This window comes from Sphaerodactylus townsendi, linkage group LG14, assembly GCF_021028975.2.
Source record: "Sphaerodactylus townsendi isolate TG3544 linkage group LG14, MPM_Stown_v2.3, whole genome shotgun sequence".
In the NCBI taxonomy this organism is placed as follows: Eukaryota; Metazoa; Chordata; class Lepidosauria; order Squamata; family Sphaerodactylidae; genus Sphaerodactylus; species Sphaerodactylus townsendi.
Window position 1 is genome coordinate 39,084,774 of NC_059438.1, and position 21,147 is coordinate 39,105,920.

General features: G+C 43.8%; 1 protein-coding gene across 1 annotated transcript in view; it reads left to right on the top strand.

The window, feature by feature from the left end:
* The window catches only part of KIAA0232 (KIAA0232 ortholog), a 59,398-nt gene extending 41,020 nt beyond the window's left edge, over positions 1 to 18,378 (top strand). Inside the window, exons 5-9 of the mRNA XM_048515481.1 lie at positions 593 to 674; positions 2,942 to 6,227; positions 14,020 to 14,128; positions 15,200 to 15,297; positions 15,868 to 18,378. Coding sequence (XP_048371438.1) covers positions 593 to 674; positions 2,942 to 6,227; positions 14,020 to 14,128; positions 15,200 to 15,297; positions 15,868 to 16,047 — 3,755 coding nt within the window. The 3' untranslated portion in view covers positions 16,048 to 18,378. The remainder of the gene's footprint in view (positions 1 to 592; positions 675 to 2,941; positions 6,228 to 14,019; positions 14,129 to 15,199; positions 15,298 to 15,867) is intronic.
* The last annotated feature ends 2,769 nt before the right edge of the window (positions 18,379 to 21,147 follow it).

A 21,147-nucleotide genomic window follows, 5' to 3' on the forward strand; every position in this document is an offset into this window, starting at 1 on the left:
GACCTTAATGAGTTTTGCAGGGCCTGTAAGACCGAGCTATTCTGCCGGGCTTTTGGGAGACCAGCCGCTGATGCCCCCTCCTCTCCCCCCCTCCTGTTTTAACAATTGGGGCCCTGCTGTTTCCTCTTAGGGGAGTTTTAATTACTGGATGCCATCTGTTGCTGTTGTTGTTGTTTGACATGTTTTATGATTGGACGCTGTATTTTAAAGTATATTACCACCATTGTATGATATGTGCTTATTGTTTTCTGTTGTAAACCGCCCTGAGCCCTCTGGGGGAGGGCGGTATATAAGTTTGAGAATGAATGAATGAATGAATGAATGAATGAATGAATGAATGAATGAATGAATGAATGAATGAATGAATGAATGAATGAATGAATGAATGATGGCTTTGTAAATCTGGTATGTTTTAATGGTTACTTGAACCCATGAATGTCTTCAGGAGTCACTTCATTATGGGATTGTATTATTGTAGATAGAATTCTGTAATACGACGAATGCTTACATGTATTGTAAGAACTTATCTAAATAGATGGAGAAATGAAAGACTAAGATCACATTTTTAGATTATTGTCTTATTTTAAAACAGAGGAGAAGATTCATAAGAAACTTGATGGCTCTTTGCCTCCTGAAGCTGATTTATCTCCTGCGGCAAAGGATCAAGTGGAAATGTATGTCTCTGCCTTTTTCTTTCTTTCTTTTTCAAAAAAATTTCCTGTTTTCTTTCCATATTCCTGTGCGCACGAGGATGTGAAATCAAAGACTACCTTGAATACTTGTAAATAGGCACTTCATTGTCACTATCCTGATATACAGATGTGACCACTGCTCAAAAAAACCTTCATTGGCTAATGATGAGGTGTAGTGATGAGGTGGCCATGTACTGACCAGTCTCCAGTTTATCTTTTCTAGGGAATTTGATCGAGTGTATGGTGGCACATCTGTGCTTGTCCCATTTTGGTCCATTCCAAAACAGTTTTAGTTGCACTAGTAGACCATCTTTGTTGAAAGCTGGATGGGGACAATCTTCCCAGTTGATACCGTTGGACATCTCGGCAAACTTTGATGCAGTTGACCATTCCATTCTAATCCGCTGGCTTGAAAATGGAGTTGGCATTCAGGGATCACTCTTTGGTGGTTTCAGTCTTTTCTGTGTGACTGGACAAAAAAGAGTCTCCACTGGAGGTGCAGAACCAACTGGGCAGCATTTATCTGGTGGGGTTCCACAGGGCTCTACTCTGCCATCCTTGCTCTTTAAGATCTATGTCTGGCCATTTAATGAGATTGTCTGAAGCTTTGGGATGGGTGTCAGCAATATGCTGATGACACCCAGCTCTGTTTTTCATTAGCCACGCCTCCAGAAGCATCTATGTTGGTGCTGAAATGGTACTTTGAGGCTGTGGTCAGGTGGCTGAGGCAGAACAGACTGCAACTGAAGAGAAGAGGTGATGCTGGTTGGAAAGGCTAATACTCTAGCACAGTGGTGGCGAACCTATGGCACTCCAGATGTTCGTGGACTACAATTCCCATCAGCCCCTGCCAGCATGACCAATTGGTCATGCTGGCAGGGGCTGATGGGAGTTGTAGTCCATGAACATGCTGGCAGGGGCTGATGGGAATTGTAGTCCATGAACATCTGGCCAATTGGTCAGGCTGGCAGGGGCTGATGGGAATTGCAGTCCATGAACATCTGGAGTGCCATAGGTTCGCCACCATGGCTCTAGTGGGACTGGCATTGACTTTTTAAAGAGCATTTCAAGAGCTTGAAGGTGCACATAGACCCTGCATTGAAGTTTGACAAGCAGGTTTGGCATGGTTTGGCATTTGCCTCCTATGCGCCAGGTTTCTCCAGATAAATCAGCTATCTGACCTCTCTAATCCATGCTTCTATAACCTCACAGTTGGATTACTTCAATGCATTGTACATCAGACTGCCCTAGAAAACAACCTGAAACTACAACTGATCCAGCTGCACCTGGGCACCACCCCCAAAGAGGCTTCCTGGCAGCGAGGGGAAATCAGAAGGGCTCCCCCACTCTGAGAAGCCCCAAAGGCTTGCCAACATAATGCCCACAAAGGCCAGGAGGGAGCTGACAAATGTCAGCTCCTCTCCCAGCCCAGCCCCACACCAGTGGCGGCGGCACTGGGGCAGTGTTCAGCACTGTGTTCCAGTGCTGGGGGTGGGGGGGAGCTGCTGCCGCACACTGGCGAGATCACCCCTGTGCCGGGGTAAGTGCTCCAGGGAGGGCAAAACTTCCGGCCTCCCTGAAGCAGATTCAGCCCCTCCTTTGAATGTGGCTCTTAGTTTACTAACTTAAGTGGATAAAATCCGAAAGTTTTAAAAATACTTACAATGGTTGAAACAATGTATGTACTTATGGCTCAGTGGCAGTATTGGTCTCATATCAGTAATAAAAGAAAAATGTTATTTATTATTATTTAAGGAATTTCTATTCCGCTTCATTAAAAATGTTCCTTGTAACCAGTGTTTATACGTTTCTCAAGTATTGGTTGCTGTTTAAACATTGCACAACATATTACCTTTCCAGAGAAGATGAGGTGGTAGACTACTACGAGGTTTAAAATAAAGCAATATTTATTTGAATAAAGTATGCTTCAGCAGCCAAAGGTACTCAAAGCACAAAATGTAATTATTGCTAAGTCCCCAGTGAATGTTAAGATGATTGTGTGTGTCGCTCTTTGGAACCTAGGTCCTAGAACCGTTGTGGCGAACCTTTGGCACTCCAGATGTTGTGGACTACAATTCCCATCAGCCCCTGCCAGCATGGCCCATTGATGGGAATTGTAGTCCATAACATCTGGAGTGCCAAAGGTTCGCCACCACTGTCCTAGAATATAGACAAATAAGAGTTGCCCTTGGTTTTTTAATGGCCATCTAGATAGATACAAATGTGTGGAATTTTTCTTTTCTTTTCAGGTACTATGAAGCATTTCCACCTCTTTCCCAGAAACCAGTTTGCCTGCAAGAAATTATGACCGTATGGAATAAATCCAAAATTTGTTCTTACTCCAGCTCCTCCTCTTCTTCCACTGCCCCGCCAACTAGCACGGATACATCATCGTCTCCCAAGGACTGCATCAGCGAAAGCGAAGTATCTAAAGAGAGAAGCAGTAACAAAGGACCTGCCGCTGTGCATGAGAGAGCCTCGCTGAAAAAGGATAAAGATGAGAAAGAGAATAACTTTGGAAGCAGCGCTGTTGAAGAAAAACCCGCTTTGTATAAAAAGCAAGTCCGACATAAGTCCGAGGGAAAGATACGGCCTCGATCTTGGTCTTCTGGCTCTAGTGAAGGAGGTTCCAACTCTAGTGGTAATCAAGGGGAATCGAAAGCAACCACCAAATGTGTTAAAGTGAGGCATAAATCGAGGGAGGTCCGAAGCAAAAAAGGACGCAACTTGCAGAGCAGGCACTTGGTAAAAGCCAGTGAGAAGGCTGACAGGAAAATCCACGGTGGCAGCAGCAGCAGCAGCAGCGGATCTGTCAAACAACTGTGTAAAAGAGGGAAACGGCCATTCAAAGAAACTGGAAGGAAAGATGCTGGGAACTATGAGGGAAGAGAGCTATATTTTGATAGCAGGGATGAAAAGGAATATAAAGAAGAGCCCTTGTGGTATACTGAGCCAATAGCAGAGTATTTTCTTCCCTTGAGTAGGAAAAGTAAGCTTGAGACAACATACCGCAGCAGGCAAGATGCATCTGAGAGAACATCGGAGGCTGTAGAAGAATTAGCTGAATCAGTGCAAGGTCTTTGCATTAGCAACAATAATATTAATAAAACATACCTCGCGGCGGGTACTTTCATCGATGGCCATTTTGTGGAAATGCCTGCAGTTCTAAATGAGGACATCGGCCTCACTAGGACCTCAATGTGTTCTCAACTCGAGGACGACACACACTCAGATGGTGTTCATCTGTCAGAACTAACGCACTTCTATGAAGTGGATATTGACCAATCCATGTTGGATTCTGGTGCCTCAGGCAAGATGCAAGGAGAGAGTCGGATTTTGAATATGATTCGGCAGAAAAGTAAAGAGGGGGCTAACTTTGAGGCGGAGTGTTGCATAGTGTTTGACGGGATGGAATTGCAAGGGGAAAGTGCAATATGGGCGGATTCAGCCACCTCCGTTGGTGCTGAAGGGTGGTTCTTGCAAGATCTTAGCAATTTAGCTCAATTTTGGGAGTGCTGTTCATCTTCTAGCTCTGGCGATGCAGATGGGGAGAGCTTCGGAGGAGATTCTCCTGTTCGGCTTTCCCCTCCCTTAGACAGCACAATGCTTAGTTCACACATGCTTGCTGGCAATCAAGAGCTGTTTTCGGATACTAATGAAGGGTCTGGTTTAAATTCGTTTTCAGTGTTTGAAGTGCAATGCAGTAATTCTGTCTTACCGTTTCCTTTTGAAAAACTCAGTTTGGGAAATGAAAATGCAGATCCTAGTAGCAATGTTGGTTTGTTTGGGAAAACACAGTCTAGATTGTTAATATGGACCAAAAATAGTGCCTTTGATGAAAATGAATACTGTTCTAATCTATCAACAAGAACTTGTAGTCCATGGTCATACTCTGAAGAAACACGCTCAGACAATGAGACTTTAAATATTCCACTTGAAGAATCCCCACAATTTAATTCGGATGATGCGAATTATGTAGTTCCTAGAGTGTCTTCAAGTTACGTCGATGAAGAAGTTATAAATTTTTTGCGAGAGGAAACCAGCCCAGAGCAGGCGAGACCTTTAGGCGAAATACCCACCTTAATTTTTACAAAAAAATCTAAACTAGAATCTATTTGTGGAATTCAGTTAGAACAAAAATTTGAAGGCAAAGAATACGAACCTACGCAAGCGTGTAGTGACAGCAGCCCACACGAAGATGACTACGGCTCAGGGGTTATTAAAGACATTTGGACAAATATGACAGACAGAAATTCTGCGGCAATTGTGGAAATAGATGGCATAGAAGAGGAATTGTTTTCAGCTGATGTAAATAATTATTGCTGCTGCTTAAATAATGAAACAAAGGAAGAGGTTCTTCAAGATCCAAATAAAGCTGTTCAGAGATCAGAGTATCATCTCTGGGAAGGTCAGAAAGAGAATTTGGAGAAAAGAGCTTTTGCTTCAAGCCGTGTATCAAAAGTGGATTGTGGCGATTATACTACACCCTCCAAACCGTGGGACATTAACCCAGATAAAGAGAGTGCGTTTATCCTTGGCGGAGTTTATGGGGAGCTGAAAACGTTTAACAGTGATGATGAGTGGGCAGTGGTACCACCCAGTCACCCAAAAGGTAACTTACTGCAATGTGCAGGCTCTGATGTAGTTACAATAGCTGGTACAGATGTCTTCATGACCCCAGGAAACAGCTTTGCCCCTGGCCACAGGCAGTTATGGAGACCGTTACTGTCATTTGAACAGAGCGAGCCATTGAAGTGTGGTGATCATGGATTAAATAGGGGTTTTTCATTTATCTTCCATGAAGACTTGCTAGAAGCTTGTGGTAATTTTCAAGGTGAAGAGCCCGGTGTTGAATATTCATTCTCTTCCTTTGACTTGAATAATCCATTTTCACAAGTCCTTCATGTCGAATGTACATTTGAACCAGAAGGAATCGCGTCCTTCAGCCCTTGCTTTAAACCCAAATCTATCCTCTGCTCTGATTCTGATAGGGAAGTTTTTCATCCTAGAATATGCGGTGCTGGGCGGACCCAGTACAGAGCGATACGGATTTCTCCAAGGACTCACTTCCGCCCAATTTCTGCATCTGAACTTTCTCCATGTGGTGGAAGCGAGTCTGATTTTGAATCAGAGAAAGACGAGGGGAATATTGCTGCCCCTCCTCAAGCCGAAGTGTTTGATGATCCACAAGCAGACCTCAAGCCACTGGAAGAAGATGCAGAAAAAGAAGGGCACTATTACGGCAAGTCGGAGCTCGAATCTGGGAAGTTTCTTCCCAGGTTAAAAAAGTGCGGAATGGAAAAGAGTGCCCAGACATCTCTGGATTCCCAGGAAGAGTCATCTGGATTGTTGCTGTCGGAAAACGAGAATTCTTGCGTGGAGTGTGGTGTGAACGAACTGCAAGACATGAGGGCCATGGAAGGCTCTCAAATGAATTGCAACGTTGTGGAGCCGCAAGAAGAGGAAGACAAGTCTTGCAGTTGCGAAGATGACTCGTGTAAAGATAATCTTGTTTCTTCAGCACCGCTGGAAGAGGTAACTTCTTGTATTATACATGTCTAGCTTTTTTAATGTGGCTAAAAGTTTAGTCATATGACTAAACAGCAGTAGGCCAGCTATGTCTGGGTGCACCCAGTTCTGAAGAGCTGGGGAGAGCATGTAGATGGTCTTGCCTTGGCTGGCAGAGCCTCTGGAGATGCCCAATCAAGCTGTGCGAGCAGTGGGGATGGCCAGATCTTTCTCCACCCCTCCTTCCTTCCCCTTTTTTGTGGGGGCAGGGCCTGGGCAGGCCAAGGTAGTACCTGTTTCCCCGAAAATAAGACAGTGTCTTATATTAATTTTTGCTCCCAAAGATGTCTTATTTTTCTGCTCCACAGCTGCATGCTCTGGTCGTTGGGCATGCTTCCAAACAAAAACTTTGCTACATCTTACTTTCAGGGGATGCTTTATATTTAGCACTTCAGCAAAACCTCTACTACGTCTTATTTCCAGGGGATGTCTTATTTTCGGGGAAACAGGGTAGGACCTCGTGTGGGAGCGTTTTTGCCTTCCCAGTCTTCCTGATGGGCGAGTTTATTAAAGAGAGGGATTGGATAAGACTTAGTGGGAAACTGGCTGGATCCAACCCAAGCTTGGTTAAAGTGAAAGGCCATTATCCAGACTTCAGCTGAATATAATTTGGGGGGTATTTGGGGAAGTGCACAAATGGGAGACATGAAGCCAAGATGTCTGCGTTTGAATCTCAAGCTTAGCTGTGAGTGGCCTATCGCTCTGTTAGCCGGGGTTGTTCTCAGGTAAAATAGAGCAGCAGAAGTATGAGGCATTCTACCCTGGGCTAGCTTCAGGAAGAAGAAAAAGAAGAGTTTGGATTTATATCCCCCCTTTCTCTCCTGCAGGAAACTCAAAGGGGCTTACAATCTCCTTGCCCTTCCCCCCTCACAACAGACACCCTGTGAGGTAGGTGGGGCTGAGAGAGCTCTGAGAAGCTGTGGCTAGCCCAAGGTCACCCAGCTGGCGTGTGTTGGAACGCACAGGCTAATCTGAATTCCCCAGATAAGCCTCCACAGCTCAGGCGGCAGAGCAGGGAATCAAACCCGGTTCCTCCAGATTAGATACATGAGCTCTTAACCTCCTACGCCACTGCGTATGATAGATTGAAATAGATTTAGATTGAAATAGATAGATTGAAATAGATTTAGAAATCGATTGAAATAGATTTAGAAATCGATTGAAATAGATTTAGAAATCTGTTGAAATAGATTTAGAAATCGATTGAAATAGATTTAGAATTATTTTTTAAAACCATGCACACCGTTTGTGGTTGCTCTGAGGCTTTGAGACAAGACATTGTGGAATGTGGGGCCTATAGTTCCTATTGTGTGGTAAGCATAATTGAAAATGAATTAATTACCTCTTAATTATCTTTAACTACGTCTTAGTCTAATTTAACAGGACTTTTGGGTCCTTCCGGTTGTCAAGTACTTTTTTTCCCCTTACCTCTTGACCTGGTTCCAGTTCTTGTGTGTCAACTCCAAATGGAATAGGATTATTGCTCGATGCATCCACAGGAACTGCTTGTTGGCAGTATTAACTAGTTTGTGAAAACTCATCATGGAAGGTGCTAGCCTCAGCAGACTTTTCCTATCCTGCCCCCTTCTACTGAGCAGCCCAAGAAATGGCAGAAAAGCTGTATGTCATAGGACCAGCATGAACAAAAAGACATGTGGCTGGAGAAGTGACACGGGTGAGGGGAGCCGGGTGAAATAGCCCCACCAACCTTTGCACCAGTTGAAGCTCTGCTGGCAGAAAAGGTCAGAGGCAGTTTTCACCCAGTACCCCTCTTCACTGCAGCCTGTCCCCCAATTACGTGGTTTTATATCTACATGTGTCGTTTGATCTCCCATCCCCACTGTTCCAACAAGAAGTCTGCATGTGCCCCTGTTCCCTTCTTTCGTTGACTCTAAAGACAAAATGTTGTGTCGGTTGCTGTGCAAAGTCAATATTTTCGGTGCAAAAGGAAGTGAGTGTTTAAGGCCAGCAAGACATGAAGCCCTTCTGGATGATTGGGGTAGAAGCGTGATAAGGAGTTTTGTAATATGCTTTGAAAGACGTCACTGACTTTTCAAATTAAAAAACAAAACATAGGAAGTAGTCAGATTGGAATTTTTAAAAATCCCTGTGGCGGAAGTTTGATAACACCTCTTCCCGGTTTAGAGCCAGCTTCACTGCCATAATTACAGCACCTGCCATTCCAATGGCCGTCGCCTCGCCCTAATAGAATCTGGACTCGCGGTGGGGCTGCAGTTCATCAGTCAGTCAAAGTATCCGTTCCCATACTTGTTGCTGTGGGAAGCTTTCTGTTGATCAGCGCTCAAGAAGGAAGAAGAAGAAGGCTTTCATGGATGGAATCAACGCGCTGTTGTGGGTTTTCTGAGCTGCATGGCCGTGCTATGGTAATTTTTGTTCCCAACATTTCACCTGCATTATGGCTGGCATCTTCAGAAGTCTGTCATGGTAGAAGAAGAAGAAGAGTTTGGATTTATATCCCCCCTTTCTCTCCTGCAGGAGACTCAAAGGGGCTTACAATCTCCTTGCCCTCCCTGCTCACAACAAACACCCTGTGAGGTAGGTGGGGCTGAGAGAGCTCCGAGAAGCTTTGACTAACCCAAGGTCACCCAGCTGGCATGTGTGGGAGTGTACTAATCTGAATTCCCCAGGTGGCGGAGCTGGGAATCAAACCCGGTTCCTCCAGATTAGGTACACGAACTCTTAACCTCCTACGCCACTGCTGCTCCTGATTTCTGATGGTCTGCCAGTTTCTTACACGTAATTTTGGGTTGCTGTGTTTCCTTTCTTTTCAAGGGTAGGCCTGGACCTGTTCTGTAAGTGGGATTCTAAATGACCCTTTTTTGCCAACAAGTCCCAGCTGCCTTATGGCAACCCCGTGGGGCGTTCAGGTCAAGACGTTCAAGGGTTCCTGCTTGTGCATCGTGACCCTGGTATTCCTTGATGGTCCCCCATCCAAACACCAACCAGGGCTGACCCTTCTTAGTTTCTGAGCTCTGTCAAGATTGGGGTAGCCTGGGCCAGCCAGATCAGAGCAATAATTCATTTAGAAATTCCTGTTCTGCACACATTCACACACTCTGCTGCCTTTCTCTTTTCCCAGTCTGATGTCACATTTCTCTTGAGATTTTGCGTCCATCAGAGACCTACTCTTACCCCTTTTTCAACAGATTAAAACAAATGCAGTTCCGCCAGTCCTCTCTCAAGCAGATGGCTTGTGATTCATTTGGGAAGTGTGTAACTTATTAAAAGTGCATAAGTTAAACATTTGGCCAGAATTACATCTCTAACGCCTCAACTCTGGGGTGGGAAGTGATACAGTTTTGGCCCTTATGGGTTTTCCAGTCAGTGTGGCCATGGTCTGGTAGTTTTTGCTCCTAATGTTACACCTGGGTTTATTGCTGGCATCTTCAGAGGCATGTCACGGTAAGAAAGGTTTCTTCTTACCAGCAGTGGTGTAGTGGTTAAGAGCAGGTGCATTCTAATCTGGAGGAACCGGGTTTGATTCCCCGCTCTGCCGCTTGAGCTATGGAGGCTTATCTGGGGAATTCAGATTAGCCTGTGCACTCCCACACACGCCAGCTGGGTGACCTTGGGCTAGTCACAGCTTTTCGGAGCTCTCTCAGCCCCACCCACCTCACAGGGTATTTGTTGTGAGGGGGGAAGGGCAAGGAGATTGTAAGCCCCTTTGAGTCTCCTACAGGAGAGAAAGGGGGGATATAAATCCAAACTCCTCCTCCTCCTCTTCTACTACTACTACTACTACTACTACTACTACTACCACCACCACCATGACAGACTCCTGAAGATGCCAGCCATAATGCAGGTGAAATGTTGGGAACAAAAACTACCATAGCACAGCCATGCAGCTCAGAAAACCCACAACCACCAGTTGATTCCATCCATGAAAGCCTTCAACAAGACATTGATACAACTTGCTCTGAACATAAACTTTCAAGGGGAAATGAATCTGATACATGAGTGCGTGGCTGGAAAAGCATGGGAGCCATCTAAGAAGAGTGTGGCTTCCATCTTATAGGACATGGTTGTGTGTAGAACTTCCTGTTCTTCTTTTTGACTGATTAAACACTGTCCATTAAGATAGCCATCCTCCAGGAAATAGCTGGAGATTTCCCACTGTTGCATTTGATCTCCAGGCAACAGAGATCAGTTCACTTGAAGAAAATGGCCACTTTGGAAGGTGGACTGTATGGCATCACACCCTATTGAAGTCCCTCCCCTCCCCAAACCCCGCCCTCCTCAGGCTCCGCCCCAGAACCACTAGGTATTTCCCAACCCAGATTTGACTGATCTACTGAGCATGTCCCCGCAAAGCAGTCAGTGTGGGCTTTAACATTTGGCTTAAAAGAACTGCAAACTTAAAGGGGGGGAAAGGTACAACGTCAAGCTGTGGAACCATGTGCCATGTGAAAGTGAGGCTTAGTTGGCCCAACGTGGTTTGACAATAATTCCCTGCTTAAGAAAACTGAATTGAGAAACTTATGTTGGATTTAAGGAATATAAGAATCTTCTGAATTATAGATATATTTTTAAAAGACAGTTCACAGACTACATATTTATTTATTTATTATTTAAGGCATTACTCCTAAATGCCTCTCTCACTAATGATTCTAAAACCTTCTGACAAATCCTGGGAGGATCTGTATGCTCTTCCCTAAACTGTTATATATCACCTCAGGTCTGGAAGGAGTGTTTTAGATCCATCTTTGTTGAGGAGAGTAATCAGAATTTAGTTTCTGAACATTTGATAGAAGAATTATTTAACACAGCCCCTATCTGGAGCCCTGTTTCCATAGAGGAAGCTTCTGCGCTTCTGGGAAGTTTCCTGGAAATGCTTTTATACCAGCTGAATGATTGAAAACAAAGCTGCATTGGTGGGCACCCTTAACTGCCCCTCTGTTCACCATAATTAATATTTTGGGTAGAATTCCGACCTGCTGGAAGCAGCTAATCATGGTTCCCTTTTTCCAGAAGGTCACCCCTACTAACCCTGGAAACCATACACCAAAAAACTCACTTTCCATTTAGGGGATGTTATATGCCCACCTCCTCTATAACAACGTTTCTTCCACTTAAAATGAGAATTCTACCATAACTGAGGCCCAGGCTGCAATAAGGCCCATATCATTCAACATTAGATCATTGTTTGATCCTGGCTCATCTCGCTGAAAAATACTCAAGGCAGCTGCAGGGAAAGTTTTTTGTGGCCTTTATGTACCTAAAGGCAGCTTTCAATTCCATTAGGCTTTTGGGGAAATTAGATGCTATTTTAAGCATCAAAAGGTTATTTGGGTTGATAAAGGTTCTGTATAATGACAGTCAGTTGCAGGTAAGATATGATACCTGAGGGCAGCTCTCCAGTGCAATCCCAATGACAACAGATGCTAGGCAAGGCTGTATTTTTGCCACAACACTTTTTAATATCTACATTAATGACCTTGAATGAACTCTGAGGCCCTTTCCGCACGGGCATTTTATGACGCCCTGGGGACTGCAAAAACGCCATCCCCAGGGAGCCATTTGCACAGTGGGCGCAGCTGCTGCGCAGCCGCGCAGCCCGACCGGCGCCAAGCGCACTTTCCTGAAAACGCTGGCGGCTTCCAGGCGCTTCCCCCCCCCACTCCCTCCCTTCACTTACCTTGTCCCCAGCCCTCCAGCGCGTCGCTGCACTGCACTGCAACGCTGCACTGCACTGCAACGCTGCAACAGGGGTGGGGGGGGGTGTCTCCAGGCCTCTGCGACGTGCCGGAGGGCCGGGGACAAGCCGGGTCAGCCAGGCGATGGCGCTCCGCGGCGCCGTCATCCCAGCCGGCTCTGGACGGTCCCAGCGTCTTCGGGTCGGCGTGAGTTACGCCGACCCAACCCCTTCCGCCTCCGTGCGGAAGGGGCCTGAGTTTGCCCAGTCTTGGGAATAGGAAAATACCAATCTCCTTTATGCAGATGACACTGTCATTCTTTTTCACCCTAGGCCGGAGCGAAAGTGTCTTCTAAAGTTATTCTCAGATAATTGCTTGTTAAATCATTGGAGATTAATTTTGAAAAATATAATGTTTTTGAGAAGAAATTCTCCACCCAAAGCTGGACAATTAATAGAAATACTCTTGAACAAGTCAGGACATTTTCAGGCATAACTTTTCAACATTCCCTGTCCTGGTCGTCTCATAGTAACTTAGCTAGGCAAAAAGCAAATTTTAGCTTTAACACAGTTGTTCAGTTCTTCTCACCAACGGGGGTCATTATCTACCTCCTGTTTTCAACAGAAAGGTTGCTGCTCAAGTTTTATGTGTCTTGGTTATATGGATTCAAGGTGTCAATGTTGAGTTAGATTGCAACTTAAATTTCTGAAAGCCCTTCTACAAATCCCCAAATGTGTTCTAGATTCCATACTACTCCTAGAAACTGGGGGATATGTGCTGTCATAAGCAGCATGGCTCGTAACCATAAAGTTATGATTTAAGATTATTTTATTTGCCAAGGGATCTAGTTTACTTACATATTTACTTTGAGATTATTATTCTAGCCATTGATCCAGAGCAGTTGTGTGTAAAGTGATTTCATTTGGTTTTTCCTCCTTGTTCTCCAGTTTCCCTTGGCTTGAGTGTTAACAATTCCTTTTGTTTAGCAAATTATCTTAAGAATTTGACTGTTCCCCACTATCGAAAGCTTTCCACTAAGGCCAGATTCAATGTGTTTCCCTCAGAGGTTCTCCAATTTCCCTTGGCTCAAATTATAATTCCTTTTGTTTAGCAAATTATTTTAAGAATGTGACTGTTCCATGCTATTGAAAGCTTTCCACTAAGGCCAGATTCAATGTGTTTCCCTTAGAGGTTATCCAATTTCCCTTGGCTCAAATTATAATAATTCCTTTTGTTTAGCAAATTATTTTAAGAATGTGACTGTTCCACACTGTTGAAAGCTTTTCACCAAGGCCAGATTCAATGTGTTTCCCTCAAAGGTGCTCCCTGGTAGATTTGCAGGTATCACTTGCTGTGCAAGAGTCTGTTCATGTAACGGCACGGAGGTGGAATCACTGACGCACATTTTGCTTTTCTATAAACTCTGTCTTAGAATACGTCGATTGAGGATAACGCCTACTGGTTAGGTGGGAAAGCCAATCACCCTCAATGCTAATTAAGATCCTCTTAGAGCAAGGGTGTCAAACTCTGGCACTTCAGATATTCATGGACTACAATTCCTCTCATCCGTTGCTGGCATGGCCAGTTGGGGCTGATGGGAATTGTAGTCCATGAACATCTGAAGCACCAGAGTTGGATACCTCTGTCTTAGAGGATAAGAGTAACAGAGTAACGCCAAGTTTCTTTCAGAGGCATTAAGGATCTTTTGTCTAGCTTCAATATATGATGCCGAATAGAAAGCATAAAATTCAACATTGTTCTGTATGTTTTATATCTTTTTGGTATTTTTTGTTGAATGTTGGTTTTATATGTAATTGGGTCCGTAAATTCATTGTATATGAAAGTTGTAGCCAAGAATTGTAGCCAAAAATTGTAGCCAAGAATATAATGCATATCAAACTTCTCCGTAAAACATACTCAGCTTTATTAGCAAGGTTAGTATATAGAACTAGTCAAGGATAAGATTGACTCTTAAGACTGTGACCCGAATGCCATCACGGCTTATTTTAACATACAGATGACACTTAAGACACAACTATGTTGCATTGCCTTGTGGAGAGGAGGGCCATTTGCTTTAAACTGAAACACAGTTATTCTCCAAACAGCTTCCTGGATTGAATAATGATCTTCAGAAAATAAGCTACAATCAAGCAAAGCAGTGCTGGTGGGAGAAAGCTCTGTATACCCCACTCTTTCCTGTGCCACAGTACGAAGGTAGCAGCCTCTTTTTTTTAAAAGCTGAAATGCAGACTAAATTGGTGTCCACAAACTAGATGGAAATAATTTAGGAAGTCATCTTGCCAAGGGGTGGAAATAAATTTGCCATCTTCTGCTTGCCTTGACTTCTGTTCCAGCGCAGCAGCCTGGTAAAATTCAAATCCCTTCCCAGAATGTTTGTTTGCGTCCCGACAGTCATCAGACAGAAGGCAGGAGATGTCTTTCCTGCACAAGTGGTGTGGGGGTGTGGCTGCTGCACATGGCCAGGGGGCTGCCACAGATGCTGGGAGAGGCTGCTGGCGTAGCTCCGTGGTGGCGAACCTTTGGCACTCCAGATGTTGTGGACTACAATTCCCATCAGCCCCTGCCAGCCCCAATTGGCCATGCTGGAAGGTGATGATGGGAATTGTAGTCCATCACATCTGGAGTGCCAAAGGCTCGCCACCACTGGCATAGCTGTACGAACCTTTTGTTTCTGCTAGCAATGTTATTCTTTCTGCTGCTGGACACAGGACTGTATTAATGCATTTATCAAACTATTAGTACCCTGCCTTTCCTCTGGGCTCAAGGCATGATGTTCTGCTGGCCTTGCTCCTGCTGGCTTAGCCGGACTGTTAGGCTCCTTCCGCACATGCAGAATAATGCACTTTCAAACTGCTTTCAGTGCTCTTTCAAGCTGTGCGGAACAGCAAAGTCCACTTGCAAACAGTAGTGAAAGTGGTTTGAAAACGCATTATTTTGCATGTGCGGAAGGGGCCTTGGATCAGCCTTCAAAACTAAAGAGCAGTGAAAATATGGGGAGATTGGTAGGAAGCTGCATTTTTAATCCATGCTTTTATTTAACTATTTTTAAGCAAAGTGGAGTTTGCTACAGAGGTCCCTTTCTTGTACTAACTTGCATCGCAGGTCTTTGTCCTTTTTGACACTTTTGCTACTCTGATCACAGATCTTTATTTAGTACCTAATAAAGAATGTTGTCGTTACATTTAACTAAAAGAAACAGCTTGTAATAGAATTCCGTTTTCTCTCCCCCATCCCCAATGAACCTTTCAAATAAAACTTTTAAAGAATGCAGTACAAGTGTCGAGAAGGAGAGTGGTATTGGAGAGTGTACAGATATAAAAGAAATGCCGCACAGTGAAGAACATCTTTTAGATATTAATATGGTAAGCTTTTTGAATCACTATAACTAGTCACATGACTGGTTATAAAACTATCTTGACTATATATATTTCTTCTCTTTGTTGTAAAACTATTCGTAGAGGTTATTGCGCGCAATAGAATATGTCCATCTGAAACTAATGTGATTTTTGCAAAATAAAATGCCATGTTATGATTTCTTGGAAGGTTGTTTTAAGGTGGCAAAGACATAGGGGAACATTTTAATAAAAAGTATATTTAGTAAATATAATGTGAAAGACTAGGATCCAAAGAAACACTTGAGTGACAGGAAGGTGCTTTCTGTTGTGGAGATGGTGGAGTTGTTGATTTTCTTTCTCGAAATAGAAGTGTGTTGCTTTGAATTCCCTTTTGGATTTGGTAAGCCCACTGGGCTGCAATGATCAAGGGCATATTTATGTGTTCTTTTTGCATCCAGACCAAGATGTGAATATAAAACTGTATTTATATAGCGGGGTTACTTTGCTCTGGGAGAAATGTTCTTCTTTAACATTCTTCTTTTTTTGTAAATCCACAATGTTCGGCATTTAACAACTTTTAAAAACATAAATCCATAGGTTTCTTCTGTTCACGAAGCAAGATGTGCAAACCCAAGAAGTTGCGAAACAAAATCCAACGGCTTCAGGAAGAAGCTCTACTCTAGCGACAGCGCCAGCTCTGAAGGCACAGCGTCGGAAGGGGGAAATGGATGGGCAGATCCTTGCGAAGAGGAGCTTTTTTCTCGAACTCACCTGTGAAACTACAAAGTGCAAGCCGGTGGTTAAGATTAGCCCGAGATGGAAAACTCTCTTCCTGAGAATTTGTAACTTGAAAGCAAATTGAGTTTCCCCTTCAGTTAATGGATTCAGAAGTGTATTTATCTTTCTCTTCTTGGTATTTTTATTTTTCAGTAGTTGGGGCATTGTCCCACTGGAAGGCTTTTCTTTTCTCCCTCCAAACTCTTGGCTTCTTGGCTATTTGGACCTAGAGTAGATTGTGTTGTCAGATCAAGAATGGACGTGCATGTGATTTGTCTTGGTAGTATCACTGCTCTTTTGCATTGTAGCTGCAGTTACTTTTATTTTTAACTGTAGCCCTATCAGTATTACTATCTTACTAGCATTGCAGTGTCTACAACTATTCAGAGATTTTAATCTTTTAGCCCATTAGGCTTTGTTCTTTAAGATTTGGGAGATAAATACTTAACACTGTAATCTATCAGTGCCTTTCTGAATGTGGGCGGAGAACGTGTGTGGTGTGTCCAGTCTTTAAGATCTCATAACTTTGGAGTAGGAATACTAGGGCTGTGCTTTAGAGACTTTCAGAAACTGTGTTTTCTATGCTATGATCTCTCTTCTTGACTCAGATGAACACAGTTGTTTGTTTCCTTCTTGCTAACTGAGGAAGTCAAGGATTTTTGTAGGCAAGGTACAAACCCACAATTTTCTCTCCCCTTTCACCCCACGTCCCCTCTTGTTTGTCTGTCTTTCAGGGTTGGGTTTTGTAAAGTAAATAAAAAATAAGTTGACACTTAACCGACAGATCCCCGGTACACTTCTTTAGAGCAAGCTCTGTTGATTCAGCTAATCTTACTTGTAGCTAAACACGCCTCAGATCGAGTCTTTAAACTCCCCGAGGAAATGAATGGGCGGAGGATCTTGTCACAAACTACAGCGATTTGGTCTGAATGACTGAAGCCATCCTGGAGTCACTGTTCAGCCTTTTATATGCAGAGGGTCAGAGGATCGTTTGAAGTAAATCCAGTGGCTCCTGCAGTTAGCTATTTTGGGGGCGCCGATTCAGCAAAACCGATAGCTAACTTGGTCTCTGGAGAGAATGTTAGGAGTAAGTTGTGTGTTGTCAGTGGGAGTGGGGAACATGTGTGATTGCGGTAGTGATTGTTGCTTTATGTGACCTGCTCTTAAAAGTTTTATTTTAACATAGTCGATGCATACGTCAAGTTGTAACTGTGCCAGACTATCAACTCCCTGAGCTACTAACGTATTATGCAAATCATATGAGCCAGGAGGAGCAATATTGGTTTTTACCATTTCATGATTAAAAAAAAAAGATCTATACAATAGTAGCATGTTTCAGACATCAGACCGTGCAGAAAGTTTACTACTGACTTGAAAATGCTAAGCCATTAATTTAGAGAGGCAAGGAACTCCTGACAGTTATACAGTTGTTTGAAATGGTGAGGCAAACTGGCTTTGAAATTATATTCTGTGCTAGTGAGCTAAAACTAAATTTGAGTTTTGTTGCCCTTTCTTAATTGGTAGCACATGATGAAGATCTTTGGGTATCATCACCTTCTAAGGTTGCATGGATCCTTTCTGTTGAAATTCGACTCCCATTGGCTTGGTTTGTAACAGGGAAATGTTATTAATAACTGCTTTTAAGCCACATTATTTTAGCATTCATTCAATGAATCTTAACAGCTTTTTTCTTATTTGAGATTCTGGATAAGTTTTTTTATATATTTACTTTCTTCTGGAGCTTCCTTAAAAATGTTGTAAAGCACATGCACTGAGAATACTGTCTGTCGCCATGATAGCAAAAAGAACGAAACTGAGAAAATTCTGATTAACTCGAGAGTCGTTATTAGAATGAGGAATGACCAAATGGGAATATTTGGGGGGGGGGGGGACCCACACCTTTTTAAGTCATCTTATTTAGGATAAAGATCTCAGTGAAAGGGTGCTGTTGATGTTGGTTACTTTATGATTTAAATATTTTAACACCTTTGGAAATTTACATGTTACATGTGTGGGCAATAACAAATAATATTTATTTGTTTTCATAATTGAATGGGAAATTTTTTTTTGAAGCTTTCCAGCGAGAAGGTTGATGTGTGAGTTTGTGTTTTTGTTTTTCTGCAAGGATAATTTAAAAGTGGAGACGCTGAAATGCACTGTGGTATGAAGCGCATATCCATAGCACTGAAGTATCAGTTTTTCATTCCTGGGCTGAATTTGTTTCTACTTTTTCGCTTCAAGTGCTTGTATTGTTCTGATTTCACATACACCAGAGTAACTGAATTTGTTTTTTGTGGAGTTACTTAACACCAAATAAAAGATAAAAGGACAGTTGCATTGTTTTGCTTTGTCTGTATTCTTACAATCCGTGTACAACATCTCCCATTTAAGATTATGCTGCTGCCAGTGAGTGGGAAATTATCCAGACACCCCCCCCCCTTTTGATATTTAATTCCTCACAGTAGTTCCATTTTGAAATTGCAGAGCAGATTTCTGTTTCTGTTGTTTTACCTTAGGAACCTTGGCTCTACCAGCTCTACCACCATTTCTGGAGCCTCTTAAATCAGATGAACTGTCTAAGCCCTGCAGGTGCAGACAGAGCGTTGACCACACTTTTTTAACTTAAGAGGACTGCATTATTTCAACTCACAAGAGCTCAGCGTCTCCTCTTAAACTCCTTGTCTGGTAATCTCTCTCTTTTCTTGGCATCTCTTAGGATGCTCCCCCACCCCTTTGTACCAGCAGAGTCACTGTTAATGCTGTGCCCACCTGTGCCACCAGAGGTCTTTGACAACCGCTCATAAGGCCTTCCACTCTTCCAGCAACACCTTTATAGCCAGGCCAGCTAGAACAGCCTGGGAATACTGATCCGAACTTCAGTATTGACCTGTAAATCTAGGAGGGATAAAACAGTGAAGATGCAATAATGCAGGCATTCTCCGCTTGATGTTCCTGAAAATGAGTGGAGAATGCCTCTTTTTGGCTGAGATCCTAAACATCTTGCTTCTTCTTGCACTGTGCCATCTCTTAGTGTGGGGCAGTGATCTTTTGGTGCTGAATACATTATTCCAGGGCTAGGAGCTTCTGCTCATGTAAGGCTGCCCTCTCTTAACGAATCAGAGAGCACCTAGTACAGGGGTAGGGAACCTGCGGCTCTCCAGATGTTCAGGAACTACAATTCCCATCAGCCCCTACCAGCATGGCCAATTGGCCATGCTGACAGAGGCTGATGGGAATTGTAGTTCCTGAACATCTGGAGAGCCGCAGGTTCCCTACCCCTGACCTAGTAGCAGAGGAAAGGGTTATGCAATGGAGGCCCACCTCTGCAACAGAGAGGGGCACATGTAGAAGCAAGACTTGGGATCTAAGCCTGTATCTTTCTTGCTACCCGTGGAAAAGGGGGTGGAGCAGAAGTGGTGGGAGGTGGGGATTCTGTGGATGTGGAGAGTAAAGGGAAGGATTTCTGTCTTCTTTGCCAGTCATGTCTGTTTAATGCAAGGTTCATACTTGTCTGCGGTGTGTGTGTATGTCTGTGAAAGCATGTATGCACAAGAATCTCTATGTCTGAATGCATGCATGTTGTTAATGGAGCCATAGCATGCATGTCTGTCGCTTTTCACCAGCAGGAATTTTCTGGCATCATCCAGTCAAATGTCATGGAGATAATGAATGAGGTGCTGTTGTGGTGGGTGGAGTAAACGTAGTCTCTTCGCAAAAAAAAAAAAAACTTAAAATTTTGAGAGCAGCGTAACTTTTAAAATATTCGCAAAATGTATAAGGTCCAGGGACTCGCATGCCCAGCTATGGCTTGTGCTGCCTCATAGCTGATTGTATTATTTCCCCCCGGATGTGTGTCCCTGAGCCATTCTAAATTGTGGAGGAAAACAGCAATGGCTAAGGGCCCAGCATGCTCTTGGAGAAAGCTTTTTCCTCGTGAGAATGCTGCCGAGACAATCCTGACTTGAGAAGCGGAGGAGGGCTCATGACTTCCGACTGGGGATCACCCTGAGAGCAACTCATGAACTCAGGCTGAGTCTATAAAGGAGCGGCTTACTTATTAGTAAAATTTGCCTTCAGGAAACTCTCCCGGCCCACAGTGAGGAGGAAATGAAGCCACAGCTAGACTGAGGAATGTTACAGCCAGTGAATGGGAAGAAAGGAAAGGAAATTAACAGCAAGGATTCTGCTCTCTATTGAAGTGAGGACAGCCATTGACTGAGCAGGTTAAACATAGACAGATGGGTTAGGCAGAGGATTCAGAGAGAAGAGACTTGACCATACATGTCATGAAGGTCAGGGTATGTGAAGGACTGGCTCCTCCTGTATTTTCCAGCCCATCAGTTAAGCTCCTCTCACACAAGAAGCCCCCACCTGCAGAGACCAAGCAGGTAGTATCCAGACGCAGGACCATTTCAGTGTTGGCCCTTCCCTCCTGAGGTTCACTTATCAGGACATAAACTGTTATCCAGAAGATTGTCTTGCAGACATTATGTTAGTTTGCTTAGTGTTGTTTCTACGTGTGTGTGATATTGCCGTCAAATTACAGCTGACTTATGGCGACTCCGTAGGGTTTTCAAAGCAAGAGACATTCGAAGATGGTTTGCCATTGCCTGCTTCTCTGTGAGCTGAGAGAGTTCTGAGAGAACTGTGACTGGCCCTAGGTCACCCCAGCAGGCTTCATGGGTAGGAGTGGGGAAAGAAACCTGGTTCTCCAGATTAGAGTCCATTCCTCTTGACCACCATGCTGGGTCTGAAGGAAGTTGGGGGAAGCGTTGGGAGCTGCCAGGGACAAAGAGAAAAATAGTGGGGCAGTAGAGAATGAGATGCTCCCAGCAAGTTCTTGAGAGTTCCTCCTTGTACAGCATTAGTCATAAACAACAACGACATGCATTAGAATGCTCTGTGATTACAGAGGCAAAAGGAAGGGCCCTATTGCCTTTCCGCCAGAGGTGGGATCCAGCAGGTTCTCACAGGTTCCCGAGAGTAGGTTACTAATTATTTGTGTGTGCCGAGAGGGGGTTACTAATTGGAGATTTTACCACGTGATTTTTGCCTTAGTTACACCCCTCCTCTCAGCAGTAGCGCACAGAACTTGAAGCA